The 21,801-nt window shown below is 41.0% G+C and overlaps 1 protein-coding gene across 9 annotated transcripts in view; it reads left to right on the top strand.

Annotated features, from left to right (window-relative positions):
• Nucleotides 1-21,801, top strand: part of AGAP1 (ArfGAP with GTPase domain, ankyrin repeat and PH domain 1) — a 382,678-nt gene that overhangs the window by 172,265 nt on the left and 188,612 nt on the right. For all 9 annotated transcript variants that reach the window (XM_037397858.1, XM_037397852.1, XM_037397857.1 and 6 more), the window contains one exon: nucleotides 12,661-12,788. In XM_037397858.1, the coding sequence (XP_037253755.1) occupies nucleotides 12,661-12,788 (128 nt within the window). The remainder of the gene's footprint in view (nucleotides 1-12,660; nucleotides 12,789-21,801) is intronic.

The following is a 21,801-nucleotide window of genomic DNA, read 5'->3' as shown; positions in this document are numbered from 1 at the left end:
GTTTTGTGAGATTTATGTTAAATGCTATATGATGCTTCTACTCTGGCGGGTAACAGCTTTTATGACAGCTGAGTGTGCATAAACCCCACAAAAACAAATAAAGAATTTATCCTTCCTTAATAGAGTGGGTGACTTTATATCTACTGTTGGATTTGTGGAGATCATTTTAGGAATGGGATTTATTTCACCTGTGAGTGAAGCAGCAGCCTTGGTAACAGTAAGCTTAGCTGTTTTTCTAATGGGAATTAATGTGTCCGAGTGGCAGGTTTGGATGGCTGAGTGGACAACGAGCCCATCAGCTGAGGTGTTTTATTTAATCTTGTTTAGATCCATGGTGGTTTGTTTTGAGGGAGGTTTTTCTTTACAGTACAAGAATATTGTTATATTTCTTGATTTTGCTGGTGAGCAGCGTATATAGCTTGTGCTTCAGAACCAGCGGTGTATTTGTGCATCGTTTGGATGTTGCTGCAGTGTTATTTTGCTTTGCACAGAGTATATGTTCTTACGTTTTGTAACTCGTTTTTATACGGGAGATTGTCACCTTTGGGTGCAGCTGCATCAGGTTTGTAATAGTGAAGTGTAATTGTCTTACAAGTACCTTGAATTCTTTTATTTGGAAAAATTCTGCTAGAGAGTCGTAACAGCTATGTGGTGTCTATCTAGTGTTCAAAAGCCATCAAACTGATGGTGTCCACAGATGCAGCACTCCTTGAAGACAGAGCTGCTGATGTTTGGGGCAGACAGTCAGGAGCCTGGAAATATTCTTCACGAGACACGATACCTGAGTTCTTTTTGGGGTTTTTTGGTTTTTTTTCTGAGGACAATATTCACATCTTGAGGAATAATACCCATATTCGAAGTGAGGGAAGTAGCATTTGTTCAAATGATATAGTGGACGTAACTTTTTTGGCACATCCCAGGAGTCAAGTTAAAACGGAGAGAGCTGTCAGGGGTTTCGCTGGCCCTCCAGAAAAGCACGGATGACTCCCCCACAGGTAAACAGGCAGCTTTGTAGCATTTGGCCTGCCGTATGACTGTCTATGAGATGTGCCAGGAAGGCAGGGGAAGACAGAAATACCTCACTGTTTGTTTTAATCCACCACTACAGAGCTGAAGCGTGCCTTCAGTTATCTGGTTGTATTAATCAAGCTGCAGCGTGGAGCAGTGGCATCATGCTTGCATCACACAACAGCAGGGAAAGTGCGATGGCTGGAAAACGGGATAAAGGAAGTTTAGGAGACAAAACGCTGGGTTTGATTATAAACATATGCATTACAACAACTCCGCTGATGCAAAGTTTGATATTAAAAAAATGGAAACAGAAGAGAACCAACTTCTTGACAGCAGAGCCACCTCTGTGGATTTTTTCAGATAGATTATGGCTGAAAATGAATTGTGAAGCATGTTAGGGAAGTGCCACAGAGTACCAGTGCAAAGTCATGAGTATTCAGTGGTTAAGTAGTTAACACCTAGATGTAACAGCATAAGTGAGGCTGGATGTTTAAATGCTAGCTAAAATGAGGTAGTTTCCTACAAGAACAAGTAACCGTTGGCAGAGCATCAGAAAGATGGATAGTGTAGCTTGTGCTTGGAGTGCCCATTCTGTGGGTTTTTTCCTATCTTCCAGCCTCCTCGTACTTGTCTTGCAACTTCAGAGATTAGCATCTGTCTGCTTTCTGCAAATTCCGGCTGGAAAGGGAATTTGACAAAAGATCGTGCACCATCTTGAGGTGGAGCAAAACTGTAGACTGAGTCACCCAGGCTCGCAGTGATCATCGACTCTGCACCGTGCTGTTAATCCTCCATGCAGGGGGTGCTAAATCCTGCCCTTACAGCATCCAAACTTGTCTCGCTTACAAACAAGCTCATTTTAAGGTTGTCGCAATGCTTTAATATTTCAAGATACGTAACTTCTATTCACAAGTTACATTTTCTGCTCTGGCATACTGGGCACATGGCGCTTGTTTTGGAACCAGGTGCACCGTGTATGCAGGTGGTTCTGAGATCTCCAGGTGCAGTTGCACCTCTGGGTGCAGGGACTTTGGGCTGTTAGGAAACAATTTTAAATCATTTGGGGAGTTTAAAAAAATAATAATCATTGATTATTATAACGAAAATCCTGGGGGTTTGGCAACAACCTAAACTTTTTCTGCACAGGTGAATTAGTAGAACTGTCTGAATGAGGCACAAGTTGAATTTGATCTAGTAAATGTGAATAAGTTTTGTTCTATAAGGATGGGTATGTCTGAGTTGCGGGAATGTAACCAGAAGATTCCTATCACATTGTGTCCTTGTCCCTGCGCTATCAGTGAGCTTACTGGGTGTGCTTAAGTCTTTGGAAAGTAAAAATGTTGTCTATGAAAACAGTAATTTGATAGCATGCCCCACAAAATAGGCTTTCCATGAAACTACTTCAAAATGTAAATATGAAGTTGCTTGCCAGGTGGTAAAATTCTACATTATTTAATTCTGTGGTTTGACGTGGTTAATAATATACAACGATACTGTGCTGAAGAATTTCATTCTTTAAAGGATATTTAAAAAAAAAAACAGTTTATTTATAGGCATTTCATGAAACCCATCAATTTGACATCATTATATTTGAATCTGCTGTTTTCTGTTTGTGGGGTTATGGTTTGGGGGTTTTGGGTTGTTTTGGTTTCGACTTTTTTTTTAACCTTTGTATGGGAAATAACAGGATTTACGACTTCATTCCATTGCAATGGAAAGATCAGCGTTGTTGCATGATTTACTGGCTGGGTGAATCTATGTGCAAAAGTCTTTACCTGTGTGTTTGACATGGTGTTTGCCTTATAAATCCTTAAGCCATATGCTTCTACTTGCAACACAGTTCCAGCACTGAGGAAAACGTAGGTTTAGTTTTTAAATTTCTTTACATGCCAGATGCTCTCCAGATTTAGTGCATTGATTGATGTATTTGCTTATCTAATCTTGGGAGACAATGATTTGCATCAAAGTTGGAAATAAGTGATATGCAGTGTTAATCATAGTTACCTGGGGAGGAAAAAAGCATATACTGGCATTCATGAGAGGTATTTATCAGTGAATCTTACTTATTTTTGTATCTGCTAAAACAAGAACAGTTGTTATTTCTGAGAGCCAGAGCTGAAATGCATAATTGGATGAAGGCATCGCACAAACCCAAAGGTGCCAGTAAGGTGTGGTTTTAAATTTATTTTAAGGAGAATTGTATTCAATTCTTTTAGAAACATGAACATGAACTAACCCCTTGTATCTGAACTTGATTATTCAGCGCGGTGATTGTGGAAGAGTGTTTTTCAGTATAAAATTTGTGTGTTCATATGTGCATTTCCTATTTACTTGTATTATGACATAGCCTAATGGTTCTTAAAAGTATAAACCAGCTATAATAAATCTGCCGACTTTATTCCTTGTAATGTACCTGATGTTCAGTGTATACGTTTCTTCTGTTAGTTAACTACAGCCAGGGTGAGCTTGAACTTGCTTTGAAGAGCCTGCTCCGCTACAAGTAGGCTTGCTGCTGGGCAGTGTGTTAGCCCATCGTTCCCAGAAGAATGTCGATGGGTGTATCAAACCATCGTCTATAGCTTGAAGTTTTAACCATCCCACCTTAGAGAAGGTGAAGTTAATACAGGTCAGCAAAGTGTACGGTATTACTTACCCTGCTTTGTTCATGTTTTGCAGAAGTTGTGTTTCTAGCTTCATAGCTGTGTACTTGGCTGTTTTGGCAATCTTTTTTTCGTTTCACAATTAACGTGAGTAGCCTTGACTTTGTTCCATCCTGAAGGTAACTGTTTATTACAGACGGCATTTAAATCCCTCAAGTCATAGGAGCAATCACCTAATAGCTTCGTTTCAAGCAAATTAACAGCCCTACAAGGTAATGGAGACATAAATGAAGATAAATTTGTTTTAATATAATGAGATAAAGGGAATTCAGGTAAGAATTGGATCCCATATTAAAATTTGTCTTCCTATTTTGGGAGCAACTTTGAAGCTCTTAGTGGATTAATCTTAAATAAGCTCCTGTCTACTTTATAGCTTTATATTAAAATAGATACCACGAGGAAGATATCGTGTTAATTGGAGAAGGCAGTCTTCTCTGTCAGTGTATGGTATTCACTTACAGCTAGTGAAGGATTTTGCTTCTTATTAGAAACTTGTGACAACAGACATATAGCAGTACGTCTGAAAGATTAATTTATTTGCATAAATTTACCTGCATAGTGTAAGAGTGTAAGCTTCTCTCCAGCTTAGGAAACCAAGTGGCTTTATTTAGCATTACCAAGTTAACACATCTTTTTAAAGGTTTTGGAAAACAGTATCCAGTGTTACTGTGATTTCAAAAGCGATGCACAAATTCAGTATTTAACAGTGAGAGAAGTGAGGGAAGCGGAGAGTTACTGAGTCTTCAGAAATAAACCTCTGGAAGCTCAGGGTTTTTCATGTTTCTTCCATGTCCTGAGTGTGTAGGTACAGGCTGCAGGGAGAAATTACGCTGTCATTGGCAGCAGTACAGGTTTGGGTAGGGAAGGCAGGAATATTTGCTGCTTGTCTTTCCACAGTGTGAAATTGTGGTGGAGATGCCTCTGTTCTTGTCCAGCTGTTTTAATGGCCCCTTTACCTTTTGACTTGCCAGCTGAAATTGTTGCATTTGCTTTGGCACTGGCATTGTTTAATACCATGTCTCCTGTAGTTTGTCTTTCTTGAAACCCGTTTTAATGTTTTGACCCTTTGGAACCTGCCAAAGCAGGTAGTTTCACATAGCAGAATAGATTAATAGGACTGAAAATGAGTACAGTGGTTTAAACAGGTACCTGCTTACCTTATTCGCACTGGGAAAGAGGCACATCTCATCTGAAATACCTTCCTTGGTAACCAGAAGGCTGCCTTGAGATGCTTCTTTTCCTAGGCTGTATAGGCGCTTGAGAAGCACAGGCAAATAATGCAAGAGTGAAAGCTGTCTGGTTTATATGGCTAACCAGCACTTCAAAGTAAAGTGTGCTTTAGTCAAGTAGTAAAAACGCAGGTTTCGTGTATGTGTGTAATTAACTTGTTTTAAATAGTAAAGATTTGTTAACTAAGCACTTTGTCCTGTAAAAGTTCCTAATGCTTCCGGTAACTGGCGCTATTAGATACTATTATTTTTTGATCAGATGGTTTGCCTCTTCTTGCTGTGCAGGGTCAGAGGTAAGTACCTGCACACTTCCATTTTCCCTCCCTTGTTGGTCGTGCTGTAAAGCAAAATAGCAGTTATCCTGGCAAGGACCGCTCTAGTCTGTTAGAGCGTTCAGTGGATTTGTGTTCAGGGCAGGGTAACTCACCTCTGCAGGTATGGCTCTACAGCACACTGTTTCTGCGGGGAAAAATAGCTGAAGACATTTCTGGCCTTATGTTGTGCTCATACCAGCTGATTGCTGGATCACTGAAAGGACCTGGATTAAAAGGTTCTGAAGCTAATTTTCCTGCTAGAAGTGGCATCTCGTGCAACTACAAACTATGTTGTGGACTGCTTGCATTGGCTTTATAGATGATGTTCTTGCACACAGGAATACAGTGCAAAATTGACTACTAATGATGTTGCGTGGAACAGCTTAATCGTTGGGAAGAACTGAAACGGAAAAGAGTTCTGAGGATGAGACTTAAAGATGGTTTGTTTGTTTTTTTTTAAATATATTGACATGTAGTGGAGGGTTCCCTTGGCAGGAGTGTCCCCTCAGCAAGACAGGGAGGTGCACGTTGTGATACAGAGCAGTACTGCAATTACGCTTCTGTGCTGCGTGCAGACGCCTGGATCCTCTTGTGCCCTGTAATGGTGAGCTGGCCTACAAACAGGCCAAGAAGTTCCCCTTAACGCATTTGTAATTTTTTTTTTGTTTGTTTTTTGGGGTGAGTTTTTTTTTTTGTTGTTTTAGTCTAGTAATAGAAAATAGTGAATTTGTACTGGCAACACATTTAGGACATGTGCAAATACATACTGGCTTCCCCCGGCCTCAGAAATTGCTACATCCAAGCCCAAAGCCTACAGGTGCCCAGTACTTGTTTCTGTATTACAGCTGCCACATGGTATGCCAAGATCTCCTTTTAAACAGAGAAGTATAAAGGTTGTTTAGCCTAAAAAATGAATTGAATTTAAAATAACAAGCACAATGGCCTTAATAGTGGATACTTAAGTTAATGTTTCCCATTCAAAAGCATTTGTGGTTAGTGCTTGCTCTTGTAGTTATTACTGCTTTGCCTGTAATATGTAATTGTGGAATAAATTTATTTTTATTGAACACTTATAGTAAACATGGAATATTATGCTAAAACGCAGCTGCCGTAAATATGTAAGCTGCTATATATCTTAACTTCCCACAAATTTTTTCATTTAAAGGGCGAATCGGATTTCTTAAGTAAGCCTCATGATGAAACGTTAATTGCCTCCTACCTAAAAATATCACTGTGGCCTTTGACTTTACAGTGAGAACGTGCCCGTTTCAGAGGTGAAGTACAGTGCATATATTGTGCAGCCTTCCTTATAAATCATCATTTTATCAAGCATCTTGTTTAGTACCAGTTGCAGCGAGGTTAATATTACATGCTTTTTGTACGCAGAGATCTTTTGATGGCCTGTGAAAGCATCGAATCAGTAGCTGCCATAAATGTTACTCCAACCTGCAAGGTTTTTTTTTTTGAGGGGGGGAGGAAAATAAAATTTTGGCATAGCATTTCAAAAGGCCAACATTCCTTTTCAGGGATCTGGCTCGTGTTAGGCAGAGCACTTGGGTTTCATTGAAAACTATTTCTTCACCTTTTACAGATTGCTAATGGGTGATGTGAGTTGAACAGAGACTTTCCACAACAATACAACGTAGTTTGTCATTCAAAGTGATCTGTGAGTATGGGGGGAGTGTTGTTTTAAGATGAAAGGTTATCTTTGTGTAAACTTTTAGGTTTGGGGCTTTTTTCACCCAGCGGTTAAAATAGATATTCATGAGCGTTTATCCCTTGTTATTTTTCAGCCAGCCATGAGTATTCCAACTTTGGCTGAAAGCTATTTTCTGTCTGTCAATAAGTGGAAGAAAATTTACTGCATGGTTCTTGCATTCGCATCTTTTGCACACAAAGTGGCAGGTTTTAACCGAACCTGACGTTTACTCGTACTTGGACACACAGTGGAGATAGAGATAAATGGTCTTACACATGTTTTTATGAGAAACCAATTTTGATTTAAATTAGTGGTAATTCGGTAAGACCATTTGCATCTCCTAAATATGCAATGCTTTTGGACTGGTGGTAACTGAGAAGAGAAATATCACCAGATGTTACAGGTGTTGTGTGCCTGGAGTCTTCCCTTTTATTACTTGAAGCGTTCCTTGGTAAAAAACAACGTAAAGGGCGCAGCAGTGATGCTATTCCCTGCCTTTTGGGAAAGAGCAGTGATCAGGTTGTTGATACCTCTGGACATTTTCCAGGACCCATCTTAAATCTTGGAAGAGATCAAGTCTGGGGCTAGGTGAGGTTTCCCTAAGAGCATCTATTGTGGGATGCAGAGGTACCTTTGTGTTTTCGGTTTTAAGAGGTGTGGAGCTAGATGAGACAGTCTTACCTTGTGTCTTGAACTTCTTGTAAGGAGCATTTTCCCCCCAGGTCTGTCTCTGCCTTTATTGTCCTTACACTTGAATGAAGCTGTGCTAATGAGATTTTAGAGACCCGGCTGCCCCTGCCAAAGCAGCCTCACACTGCACAAGAAGTTGACATGTGAACAACCCTTTGAACCAAGGAAAGACAACTCTGTCAGAGCAGTTACTCTGGCAACAGTATTTCTAATGGTGATTAGCTCCGAAATGGAGCACAAAGAGGAGTCGGTTCATTATGGAGGTGCAGCTCTGGGTTTCGGGGAGAGGAGGTGACCTGCTATTCCTCCCACGAGTGAATTTAGTCCTCTTGATCGTCAGCCCCACGCTGTCTGGAGCAGAATAGGAGAGCTCTGTTTGGCCAAAATTAGCAGATGGGTAAATTTTTCCCTTGTGCAAATGGAAACGGCGGTGGTTTGCCTGCAGATCTGCTGAGCTGGAGTGCGGAAACATTGCTTTTCAGCTCAGACTGCCGGACCACCGTGCTTTCTTGCTTAGTGGTACGGTCCTTCCCCGAAACGATCCGGTGAGAAGTTAGCAGGGGCTGCTTACGAATGAGTGGTTTGACTAACAAAAAGTAGCATTTGAGATGAAAGTGGCAGGGGGTGGGAAGGTTAATTTTGTTTTGGTGAGCTAGGTCAGGCATGGAAGAAGAGGCATTCAAGTCAAGAGCTTTTTCTCCAAACTTGGGACGTTTTATTCATCTTGCAGACCAGGAATTTCACATGCTTCTAATTAACAAGGCCTTAAAGCAAAATATAACTTCTAGTCATTCTGGCTTGTGAAATTAAGTTTAAATATATAAGAAATAAGTGTCAGTCTTCAAAGACCGAGTATTTGCTAGGTATCAGTTCTCCTGGTTTATAACTCTAAATATCCTTAGCGTCTCCCTGTTTATTTGCAGAAGAGTTTGTGACTTTGCAAATAAATTTCATTTCGCTTTTCATACTACAGATAGATGGCTTACAATAAAACAAACTCTCTGAAATTGATACCTGAATTGAGTATCTAAGTAGAGAGAATGCAGTTGGTTTTTAAAAATAGTTGAAATGCTTGTCACTATCCTGATTATTTCTTGTATCTGCCACAGATTAAGTCGGTGTTCATCTGTTTCAGAAACATATTTTAGCAAGTATATTTAGATTAAGTTCAGAATCACTGAATCATCTTTGGGATGAGATGGAGCCTGAAAGCTCTGGGGCAAAAATACTCTGCTTTCTTGCATTCTCTCTTCACTTTATAGAACAACGTTTGTTTTAATTGTGCAGCTTTCTCTGTACTGACATTTCAATTACAGGTGCTTCAGTATGAATCTGAAGGTTTTAACTCATAGTAGCCTTAAATTGGTTAATGAAGTACACTAGCTGGCTTTCATTAACAGCAGAAAAATGTTTGCATATGGCTGCAGCTTATCTCAGGAGTTCCTGTTTTTATTGCTGTATATTTTTCAGTGAAGATCCTACCTAGCCACTAGGCTGCCTAAAGTGTTATGGTTGTGGTACTGCCTTCTGGACAAAAAAACCCCAACAACAACAACAAAAAAAACCAAAACCAACCCCACCCACCCCCCAACCAAAAAAACAAAACAAAACAAAAGCAAAACAAACCATAATTTTGAATATTTTGATGCACTGACAAAGTTGATTGTAAATCCAGTGTGAACTTGTAGATAGTTGTGGAAACAAAATGCGTTGGTTGAAGGATTTTTCCTACCACCACTAAGCTGCTAATGAGTGATCACTTTGAGTCCTAACAAAGATACAATAACAGAAATGGGTTGCAGGCTGAACAAGCAATATAGTGTGGCTGTTCTCTGGATCTGGTGTTAGTTCTTATAATTATGGTGTATTTCTCTCTTGCTACACAACCATTTAACTGTGGGTTTTTTTCCTCACTAACTACTGTGTCTGAAGATGTCAGCAGCAGGAGTTGGCAGATCTGTGGGGTTTTCAGTGCTAGGCATTTTAAGTTTTGTGTATTTCAGGGCTTTCTTCTCTGGAATAGAAGATGTAGAAAATGTGAATTTGCAGCAGCACTGCTGAGGAGATATGTGCTGAACCCCTTTTATTGACTTCTGATGGGCAAGATTTAGGTTTCATCTCTTCTCTCAAGGTAGCTGTAGAAAAAGCACAGTAGGTCTTTTGACAGTCCAGCGATTGCCCCACAGATGATCAGTCATGTCTTTCATATGTTGCAAACTTTGAAGGGTCAGGGTACTCCTTTAGGTACTTCTGAAGCTCGTATCACCATCATATCCAAGGGCAAGTAGCCCTGAGCACTTGAATATTGAATGCAATCTAATTATGGAGTGGCAGCTACACGACTGCAATGAAAGAAGCAAAAACTGTTTGGTGTCTCAAAGGAGAGCGGGTTGCCTAATGAAGAGAGGGGAGAGGCAGGAGGAACCGTGCTCTGGCGGGGGATATTAGTCTGGTTGCCGAAATGGAGGGGGAATTAGGAAGGTTTGGCAGCTCAGAAGGGGATTTTCATTAGGGGGCACATCATTTTTCTAACGGAGGGAAGAGCTAAGAAATTTGAGGCTAAGAATGGTCTTGTCTAGAATTTGTAGCACAATTTTAAGTAGGCAACATTAGGTCTTCTGCTGCAATTTCACCATTTATACGGCGCACAGGATAAATTACCCTTCATGCTGCTCTGTGTAAGGTTTAGTTTCCAGCTGCTTTGTGGATTATTCTTCACATTTCTAGAGTAACAAGTTGTGGGCTTTTTTGCTTTTTAAAATGTATTTATTCTTTTAGTGTCTGCTTTCGTAGAACTTGGCTAGCGTTCAGGTTGTGGGTTTGAATAGGTGAATTCAGACTATCCTGGGTTTTTTTCTAGTTTTTTCCTTCGCCTTCCGAGAATGATAATTTGGCAAGACGGTATTGTTTGTGTTAATGTGATGGCACAAACACACCTATATTCAGGTTGAAGGAAAGAGGTAAATATTTTCTTTGACTAATTACCTCTCTCATGTGAGAGTGGAGCTTTCGCTGAGAAAGTAGTTTTCATTCATGTGTGGTTTTAATTCAGTTTTGGTCTTAATTTAGGTCTTTACCACACATGATGAAGACAAATCCATGTGCATATGTTAAAATCTGACCTTCGGTTTGCTCTCTGTATTCACTAATGTGTTTTAAAATATTTTAATGTATGGCTTTCCAGGCTCCAGATCAATAAACCAATGGCTCTGAAATGACAGAGTGCTACGATATTCCTCTGTAATTTAAACATGATTAGCTGATGAAGGTTATGATCAATATGCCAGGGAAAGATAAATTAATTGATATCATCCTTTCAGGATGATAAGAGGCCTATTGGAGGTGGGATGTAACTAATGAAGCTGCTGCTTCATATATATAAGCCATTTTTTATACAGTGTATTCTCACTAAATCATGGTTATGCCATCATTCATTTACATGAAAAACATAAGCCACAGACCAGTTTGTTATTAAAATTGCATTCATTTGAGAAGAAATTGTATGCTTACACTGCTAAACAATATCTCTGCCTGCGTTATAATGTATTGAGGGAAAAAATCTTGGAATTTACATAAAATATCTTTTTGTATTTTCTGAACAAGACAGATTGAATGCTGTTGGTTTAATTACGGCCAGTTTCTGTGCGACGGCTTTTTAAGTAGATGCCAATAGTTGTTGCTGTTCTGCCTGATTGACTGGTCTTGGAGACCATGCCAGTGACTATGTTCATGAAGTGCTTCACTTGGTGGAGATTGCTGCATGCAAGGAAGATAAATTTCACAAGTAGTGCTTTTTAAAAAAATGTTAGTACTGCTTTTGGTTAGCCATGACACTGGTTTCTGTTTCTGAAGACTGAAATTTTGATTACTTCTTAATTTGTGACCTAAAAGGTAGGCAACAAATACAGCATTAAGGATTTTATTTTTAAGTATTTGTGAGCTAAAAAGAACTCTTTCCAAAGGCCTTAGCTGAATGGCAGATTGAACTGAAATGCAAGTGTATCGAAGAAATTACTGAAATAGTGTGACTCCTTTAAAACTGAAAAATTAGGGACATGTGTGGAAGTTGCTGCATGTCGTATCAGATCTTTTTCCATTTTTTGTTTGAGTCTGCTAATCTGTATATAGAGATGTTAGTGACTCTGATCGCTGTATCCTTTTCCTTTACTTGTCGAAGAAGATTCCTTAGTAAATGGCAAAATAAATTCAGCATTTTTCTGGCTGTACTAGTGCTGCTAAGTAGTAAAAGTTAAAACTAGAAGTCGTGATACAGCTTCTTTCCGTAATGAATTTGAACGGACGGTGATGTGTGGCAACACAAATCCAGGTACTCTGTGTCGGGGACCCTTTATCAGTTTCATTACTTTGTTTGTTTCAAATACTTTAAATTTGTGATTGCCAAAACTGATTGTCCTAATGCAGCGTCTGGTAATTAAGAAAAGTCCGCCTAATTCCTCAGCAGCAGAGAGTGCACACCGCCTTGTAAACCAAACCTGCTTGGACTGGGAGTGAGTGATAGCTTTCCTAGTGAACCGGCATTCTGTGATGTAGGACACCTTCCAGGGCTGTATCAGTAAACAGCACTGAGATGCACTTGAACTAGGTTGGTAGTCAAGTGTTGTTTATACTTATCTTCTGTCTGCAGGAAGAACATCCCAAAGAAGAATGGAAAATGTGTATTACCATAAGCTTTGCTAGTGTGGTGTTACAAGCTCCTAGTGGACTTGGAGCATTCCTGGTATTGCTTTCTGTAACTTGTACACCTAGCTTTTCCCCTTCGGATTGAAGGTTGCTGGTTCTCTGGAGCTCACCTGGTAGAGCGAGAGTACTAGGGCAATTTCATCCATGTGCAGAACAGAGTCAGTCTCTCACATGGAGCATGTTGTGGAAAAACACCATCTGTCATCTGAATTGGATGTGTTACAATGAATTTTTGGAGCAGGCTTTGGCAACGGAACACCGTGTCTTGTGTATTACGCATTCTATATATTTTTGACATGCCATGTTTTCCAGTATGTGCTATAGCTTACCCACCTGTATGTTTTGTTTTTCTTTAGTTGCTCAGAAGATCGTTGCAACTAGGAAGAAGCAGCAGCTCTCAATTGGACCCTGCAAATCCCTACCAAACTCTCCAAGCCACTCCTCTGTGTGTTCTGCCCAGGTTTCTGCTGTACATATCAGCCAGGTACAGACTATGATGAATGCTTGCTTGAAAAAGGAGCTGATAGCTTGCTTTTCATCCAATGTATTTAATGCCAGTGCTTTTTTTACTGCTTGATACGTAGTTGTTTGTGGTTGTCTTTTTTTTTTTTTTTTGAAAGGTATTGGTGATCTGTAGCTTGAAGCAATATTTTTTTTTAATTGGCTTGACTTTGTTTCAAGAAGCTGCTGCAGTAAAATACTTTGGCTTTAAAGCCATCTTTGATGGTCCTGATTTATGCCCAGCAACCTGCTGTTCTGAGTAGGCCCATTGTTACGATAGCAGGATTTGCTGTACTGTGTTTTAAAATTACCTCACTATGTTTTTGCTTATTGTTCTCATTCAGTTGTGTGCTGAGCGATAATAGCTGGTGTATCTCAGTGGTTAGCGTGCTGGAATTTTACATTTGTGAGCACTGTGCACAGCTGTAATTGCCTGTCTCAGTTATGCTCAGTTGAAATGATTCCCCTTTAATGACATAGCGATACATACGTTGCTATTGGCTTGTAGATACTATGTGTAAAACCAGAACAAAACGCTACCTTTAATGTATGGCAGGAAAGTGGTGGCCTTGAGGATCTTTTTGGAAACATACGGTTAATACCAAAATTTTCTAACTTGCACAGTTTTTACCCACATATGGTAATACACTCTCCTATGTGCCCCCTTCCTCAACATGACTGTCTCTGTGGACGTTCTCAGTTAGGATGTCCGTAAGCCCTGTCATTCAGACCCAAGACCTTTGCAGCCAGGCAGATTGTGTTCCCGCGCTGCTCTCGGCAGATGGATGTATAGGGCCACCATCATTTTGACCCTTACCGTCTGTGGCCAGAGCTGTGGCCCCGTGTCCTATAGCAGTCTGAAATGTTAGGTATCCACCAGGTCTCCTGGCATGTGTTCCAGTCAATAATATGCCAATAATGTCTTCTAAAGTGATGTTGCAGTCTTGAGCCACCCATGTGAGGTTTTGTTTTATCTATGGACCTTTCTGCCACACTGAGAGTGTCTGCTTTCTGGCAAAAAGCAGTAGAGTGAAGAAGTTTTCTATCTTTGGGGAAAAGCTTTTGTTGTCTTGTATTTTTTTTTGTCCCCTTTTTTTCCACTTTGTTTTTAATTTGAGGTGTTACTGTCTTCTGAAAACACTCTTGAGGTTTATTCCACAGGGTAAGGTCTCTGGTTTATCTGTGGTCTTGGGCACAGGAGACCAGCCACTTGGTGGAAACTTCTGCCGTTGGGTTACCTTTAAAGATGCATATGCTGGTTTGGTCTTGGAATTCTTTGCTCTGAGATGTTCTGCCCTGAGCTGAACCCAGATACCAACCTCAGACTGTGACTCTCACTTCTGCTGATTATGCCAAAAGAAAATACTCACGTTCAGGCCCCCCTTTCTAAAGCAGGTGTTAGGGTACATGGCTCTTTTGAAGAGCCCTGGTACCTTCTGGTGAAGTACAAGTTCCTCATATGGAAGAGGTTCTCCCCTTTCTTGTTGTATGTGACATGGACTGTTCCCTCAGCCGCTCTCTTTCTGACCAGTCCACTGCTCAAGTGCTTGAACTAACCCTCTGTGTGAAATGCTTTTCTTCCAAACAATTTTCTCTGGGTACTTGTGTCTGTTCATACTTCTAGACCGAGAAGAATTATGCTGCCTGCAGGGACTAGCTGAGACCCACCCTATTCAGTGGTGAAAGAGGAAACATGCTGTCACAGAAATGCGGGCAACGCGTGGCACCGTTTCCAGTACTGACCTTACTCTTGGATCCGAGAATGTCCTAGTTTATTATTATGGTTTTCCAAGACTTTCTAAGGAGGATAGATGATGCTTTGTGCAACCCAGTCTTAGCCGCCTGCATCTCAATGCTCTGCATTGTCTTAGAGCAGTTGCGGTCACTCTTCTTGTTAATGAATCAGGTTTGATGAAGAACATCAAATATCTAGGCTCTCACTGGTTTCCTACCCAAGTCTCATTTGGAAGCCAACAGCAAATAGCAAATTCTAGACAAGTACTTCACCTATGCAGCAAAGTTCTTGCCAGTGATAAAGACTGTTTGGGAAAATCAAGACAAAGTAGCTTTTGTGATAAGGATCCTTACAATCTGTTTCAATAAAAATGAAATAATGTTCTTTACTGCCTTTACCAGCTGGCATAATTATCTAAAGGGGCAATTGCAACACCAGTCAAAGAAGTTTGTCTTCCGAGACTGATGTCATGTCTAAAAGTATAGGCCATAAATCTGTTTCATGTCTCAACCCCTTTGTGCTACACTTAAAGGCAGTATGACCTTGTTTAAGGAAAGGAAGCTGAATCCTTATCCTAGACTTAAAAGAACTTTGCAACTGCAATTCCAGGTTTAAGATGATCTGGGGGAAGATTTACCATCTCTGATCTTGGCTGGAAGACTGGCTGGTGTCTTGCCCTTTAGAACATCTCTTTTGACGTAATGATGTTTCACTGAAGATTTCCTCCATGAATCAAAAATGTTATCATTACAGTGCCCTGCCACTTGCATTCTCCACGGGAGTGAAGGCCTTCAGAAGCAGTGGTTACACGGATCACTTCAGATAAAGTCAGATATTGTTCCTTCTCTGGTTGGATCACTCTGGCGATCTTAACTCCTGCAAACTGTCCGGATGACATTGCAGTCAAGAGCTTAGGCTTGAGAGAAAAGAAGAAATAAGTGTCACCTTACCCAGTCTAGTCTTTAGCATGCCTTGGGGGAAATTCTAAGGCTTAATACCAACAAGGGCTTCTCTACCCAGTAGTTTCAGTTTTCGAGTGGTGAAAGACTTGTTGGTGTGTTTGGATGCATATCGATACTCACGTCCAGCAGTCCGAGGTGGTGATCGCCCGGGTCACATCTTCCAGAAAATGCTCTCAGATACATCTATGCTTACGCACTTCCTCTATTTCTAGAGGCCTGTTTCACAGCATGAGATGCTGCCTGTTCCAGTGACAGAACCCACTTGCGTTTGCAGCAGGTGCTATTGCTTTTTGCTTCTCTGACTTCTTGTTTACAATGCATGTATGTCAGTGAAGGTGAGGGTGGAAACCTTTGATAGCCAGAGTCAATAATCCTTGGTGCAAGTGCTTCACATACATACGTTGGCTTTCAGGGCAGCCCAGAATGCATGCAAAGAATTTTATTATTAAAATCCGAGGGTATCATTCATGATGCGTGATGGACAGAGCTATTGTATACTCTGTCAACAAGAAGGATGGTATAATACTGCTTATATTCTGCTAGGAAACAATTAATCTGTCTGATGCATTGAGAAGTATTTCAGTCAGCAGTTCACCTTCTGTTTTTTTCTGAGCTCTACAAGGGGTAGACTGAGCTGTTTTGAGAGCAAGAAGTGTTGTTTAGTGTACTGAAGGCCTCTTACCAGCCACAGGGCGTCTTGGGAAAGGTCTTTTTACTTTGGCCATCAACAAGAAATGCATACCAGGCGATACAGACTTCTGTATCTAGTGTCCTCCCCATCTCTATCCCACCTTTCAGTCCTCTCACACCCCCGCCCCTTGCCAGTCTTTCTAGGCATGATATGCTTGTAGACCATGCTAAATCTTATTTCAGTATAGGATGAGTTCCCCTTACATCACAAAACCACATAGGCATTCCTTCCCCCTGAACTCATTCCTGTACTGAAGGAGTTGCTTGTCCTTTACACCTGACATACCAGGAATGTGTTTTTAAGAGATTAACCTACAAGAGCAGTGCCAACATCCAGCAGTTCCAAAGGGCTCTTTTCTCTACCCAGACCCTGAAAGTGGTGACCATCTTGTTCCAAAAACCATGAGGCTGCTCAGGTGAGTCCCACCTCTGGTCCCCAGTGCATTCCATCTGAGCTCAAGATGCATCAGAAATCCATGGGAAGCAGCCCTGTACTGGATAACCTGTTGAGCAGTCACCTGGAGCTGTGCCTGTTCTTAAGTTTACACTGCTGTAAAAACATCTGAAAATCCCATGGCACGACACCTGTAGTTGCTGTTTGTGTGAAGGACTTTGGGCCCTTCTTCAGACCAAGTGATGATGTGGAGATTCTAGCTAGGAGTCCCCAGCAGTGTGAGCTTACTGAGGGGCTACAGTTTTGAAGGTAAAAAATGAAAAAATATTTACAAGTTACTGTAATTCCTCGAAATCTGTAGTCTGCATTTATTTTCACACTTGCCGTCTTCCCTGGAATTCAGCTGCTTATGTTCTGCTGTGAGAGGGGACTGAAATGGCACCGTGTTTCCATGCCTGCCTGTACTGCGTGTGTTCTGCTGTGACAGAGCAGGACCTTAGACTCCACACCTTCCACGCTCTGCATTTAAAAATACTACCTGAGTAGTGAGTGCTACCATGTAAAGTCACCTGCAAAATCATTATACAGTGTGGACTTCAGTGCCAAGAAATGTGTTTACTGGTCAGCAGTGTCGTTATCCTAGGAGATTTGCATTATACCCAAGAAAGGTATGGAGCTTAACGTACATTTTACTAAACTGCAGCTCAGGTATGGCTAGCTCACGAGCTTTGTCCCTGCTACCTGCTGCAAATCTGTAAACATGCATTATTTATGCTTGCCCTATGCCTCCATAAAGTTTTTACTGCAACATGATTGTCTAAATATGTAAATTAAACTATTAAAAGCAAAGTGCAGTCAGCTTAATCATCCATTATTTTATTGTAGACGAGACCTGATTATAGATAAGCACTAAACAGTATAGGGTACAATTATCTTATTTGTAGTGGGGGTCATTTGGGATGAAATATTCTGTTGTTGTATTTTGCGCGCTTGAATAAAGAACTACATTGCTCAGCTAGCTTTTCCTTCTGCTTTTTCATGTCATTGCAAAATGAAAACAAAATTTTTGTTCAAAACAGAGAAAGTGGAAACAATATTTGATACCATTGCAACATCTATAATAATCCTTTTGTATTTACAGGGCTATTTCTAAGGAAGCTCTAATATTTATTTAAAATGAGCTTTTTATGTACGTGTATGTATCCCCCTTCGTTCACATGCATCGTTTCACAGGCAGTGCACATGTATATGGAAGTGCGTTCTCCAGGACTCAAGTGTTGACTCAGTGCATCTGCTGGTGTACTTTTTCTTCCTTTCTTTATCTTCACAGGACAGCAGTTACATTCCTGTGTTAGTGTTTGTTATGCCTGTTGTTAAACTTTTCCTTTTTAAGGTCTCTGAAACTTCAGACTCAGACTTGATCTTCTCTTAGATTTTCCAGTTTGTAACGCAGTTGCTGCTGCTGTATTATTGAAGCCTGTTGTCACATTTAGTTCATTAAATGTTATTACTGATTTCATTGAGATGACTTTTTTGAGTGCCAGCTTAGTTTGTCTTTAGAAGTTGTCTTCACATTCTTGGGGCTCTTTGGTCTGTCTGATAGGACAGATCTGCTCTTTCCTCTGCCTTGCTGTTACAGCGAAAAAAGGCAAAAGCTCCTGAGATGGGACAAGTTTTAACACGTCCCAAAGGCTGAAGTTAAATTGCTAAATAGGGGGAAATAATACAGTTACCACAGGACAGTTTTGGTCTTGCTAGACTTAGTGAAATCTCCAGAGTTGTTTTTCGGGGCTTAGGTCTGATATCTGCTGTCAAATTTGTATTCCACAGCAGCGTACTCAACGATTTCTGGCTTTTGCCGAGGCGATGACTGAACAGTTTCTTCCTTGATATGTCTTTGGATGTGTGACTGTATATCACCAAAATCCCTTGAATAAATTGGACTCCTGCCTATAGTGTTTTCAGATGAAAGACTGAGATAATGTGACTTGCAAGAGAAAAATCGTACACAAGTGGGCAAAGAAAAATGTGTCCCGACTAAAGAGTTTTCTGTGAGGCTTCGGTGTTTCTATAGAAATATGTTTTTCCATGCTTTCCCCAAGCACAGAAGGTGCAGAGACCAAATGCTTTCTGTTGTAGGGTATGTAATCTGTGCTTTTGATCCAGACTTGCTTTATTCCAGCTGTTCCCAGACTCCCTGAAGCTCTGGCAGTCTCTTGCCTGTTTTAGAATTGGGACCTGCTGCCTTCGTTTTCTCCTCAAGCAGTGGTTCGAGGTGTTTTTTTCTGGAGAGTGTCCTGGTATATCCAGAGAACAGGAAAAACTTTGATTCTCTTTGTGTTGGCTTATTTGTCAAGAAGAAAAATTTCAGCTTTATTCTTCCTATGCTCTCATTTACTCGCTTGGCCTGATTTTTATACTATGTAAGCTTTATGAATCATTTGGCAATACCAGATAACTTATATAAGGTACAAGGTGAATATTTTGCCACCTCTGTGTAAGTGGCCAGTCAGGAACACACCCCTTGCAAATACAAGGGTAAGTCCAACCTTTTCTTAACACAGGTCACTGTCGTGCCAAGTATTACTCCCTGGTTTGTTTACTGAGGAAATCTGAAACGTGTACGAGCTTTGAAAGTGTGGCATTTGACTTGATTCGGTCCTGTTTCTGCACAGAACTGCGGATGCTGTATACAGCTCTTGACAGGCTTTAACGCTCTCGTTGGCACTGGCTGCCTTTGAGGTAACTGCATTGAACGGGCCTGTTTGGTCAACTTAGGCCAGGTTGATAGCTTCATCTCGGTTGGTCTTACCTGGTAACAGCGTAGTGACAATATTCTGCTAAACCTGTGCTTGCTGCCAGGACTTGGAGGTTTTTTACAGCATCAGTCTGTGTGGCAGCAAAGCCACAAGGCTGTATGAAGGTATACATTTCTGTGAATGGAGTGTTAACTAGTCACACAGGGTGTGTTCTGGAAATAACGTATCCCCAACATGACAGACTTTCAGGGTTTTCTGTAACAGTGTTCTGAAGCTCATTCACCACCATCAGGCGGTGTACCTTCCTAGCAGGAAGGAAAACCAGGGTTGTACTGTTTATATCCGGAAGCCGAGCACATTTGAGGATGGGCGTGCTGCCTTAATGAGGGGGGGAAACCAGTCACCCGAGAACACAGAGTAGGGACGTATCTGAGTAAACGGTTCTGCTGAGACTCAGTTTCCCTACCTAGAGTCGTCTGATTGACTCTGTCCCTCTTGCCATGACTGGTTAGAGCAGTGGCCCTTTATATTGACATCTCTCTCAGGTGTATCCAAGTCTCGAGAGCAGCTTAGTGGGAAGACTTGTTTGAAAAGGTAGTGTTATCCTGTGCAATGTCCCAACGGGTGTTAGAGTGCTTATTTGGTTGGGTTTGAGTGCCGCAGATTTGACCGGTTTGTCTACAGTCGGCAAATGGGTTTATATGGGACACATGTTGGCCTACATGTGCTGTGAGGAAGATTATTCTTCAGGTTCACTGACTTGATTTTTATCACTTGGGACAAACATAAAGTTTGTGAATTATAGTTATTGCCACATGTCCTAAATCCTGTACTTTGCACTAGTGAACTTGTTATTAAGCGCTTGCATACCGATGGCAGGGAACTCCTCTCTATGATCTTAATGTAAAAAAAATATAGGCAAGGTCCCTAGACTTCTGCTTTGGTGCAAACAACCTGACAGAGACCACTCGCCACTTTTTGTTTCCTTCAGTGCGTAGGTTCAGATGTTACCGAGAATATGGTTTCCAAGGGCTTGTCTGGTTGCATTTTTCATTGCTTCTGTCTGTGCAGGCTACAACTTGGAAGTCACGTCTGGGCTCTTTCTCGTCAAACCCATTCTCTATATCGAGGTGTTTCAGAACAGCCGTATAGTTTTATATGTTTGCTAATTATTAGCAGCCTTTGTAGGAGTTGGAGCTTGTTCAGTATTGGTAGCTACGCTTTTTTTTTGTGGAAACCTTAAAGTTTTCCACTTCTAAGTCTTTCATTGAAATAGGTAGGGCGGTGGGTTTTTTCCCAGCCAGTGGATATGATATGGCTTATTTCGAAACCAGCTCGATTTTATTTACAAAGTTGGAAACCTAGTGGGGTTAGTATGTGCGAAGAGAAAAATTGCCTGCAGGACTTATAGAAGCTGCCTGTATAGGAATATTTGTCTCTGGGGACTAGAATGCCCAACATGTGTGTGTTTTCCTGTAGGAGTTACTCACTCCTGGAAAATAAATCACTTAAAAATCCAGGAAAACAGTGCCTCATTGCAAAAAGTACAGAATGATGCTACAAGATGGCAAAAGGTTTAAAATTTTAGGGAATCCTTTCTGATGTCTGCCAGGAAAATAGGCACTTAGGGTAGAAATCTGTTAATTTTAGGTTGTTTTTTTTTTTAAAAAAAAAAAGGTGGTGGTGCATAGTTATCAAGTTGATCAAACTGCAAACAGAAACATAGCTGTATCCTTTTATTTTCAACAGTTTGCCGTTCGAATCCTGTTATCAGCTTACAACATCAGAATCTTTCCTTCTTGCCTTTTTCCTCTCCTTTCTGTAGAAGAGGCTTCTTCTAAGTGTTTTGAAGCATAACCCTGTTGTGATCTTTCTTTTCTCCACCATTTCCATTGCTTATTGTCACCTTTCTTCTCAGGTGAGCCTTGCAGCTGCATAGTTTTAATCTTAAATGTGTTCAGTGCCCTTTCCTGTTAATGGTTGCTTCCTTAGGTTTCCTTTTCCCTCATTTTCCCTGCCCCGGGTTGGTTCAGACATGGCAGAGTGGACAGTAGGGTTTCACCACTCGAGTCTGAAAGCCGTTCCTTGGCACCAACATCTTTGGTCTCTTTCCCTAATGCTGATTGTACAGTTTTTGAGGTTCCAGATGTTCCCCCCTAAACCTCCTTTTGTCAGCCACATTTTAAGACTTTCATACTACCCTCCTCATCTCTGACATGTCCAACAGTTTGAGTACTCATTTTCAAAGTCTTTGGCTGTTTGAACTTCAGCAAAGTTTTGGTGATCACTTTGAGCATCCTAGGTACGTGTTTATTCGTGACTGTTTCTCAGGGAAGAGTCTTTCCTGTGCTGCTTTGGAGAGGTAGTCTCTGACTTCCACAGGCTCAGTGTGCCTTTGTGCAGGCTGTTTACTCCTGTATGTTTGCTGTGCTGCTTGGTGTCTCCGCATGATGCCA

The sequence above is a fragment of the Falco rusticolus genome, chromosome 8 (genome assembly GCF_015220075.1).
Source record: "Falco rusticolus isolate bFalRus1 chromosome 8, bFalRus1.pri, whole genome shotgun sequence".
Classification (NCBI taxonomy): Eukaryota; Metazoa; Chordata; class Aves; order Falconiformes; family Falconidae; genus Falco; species Falco rusticolus.
This window is presented reverse-complemented; position numbering and strand designations above follow the sequence as displayed.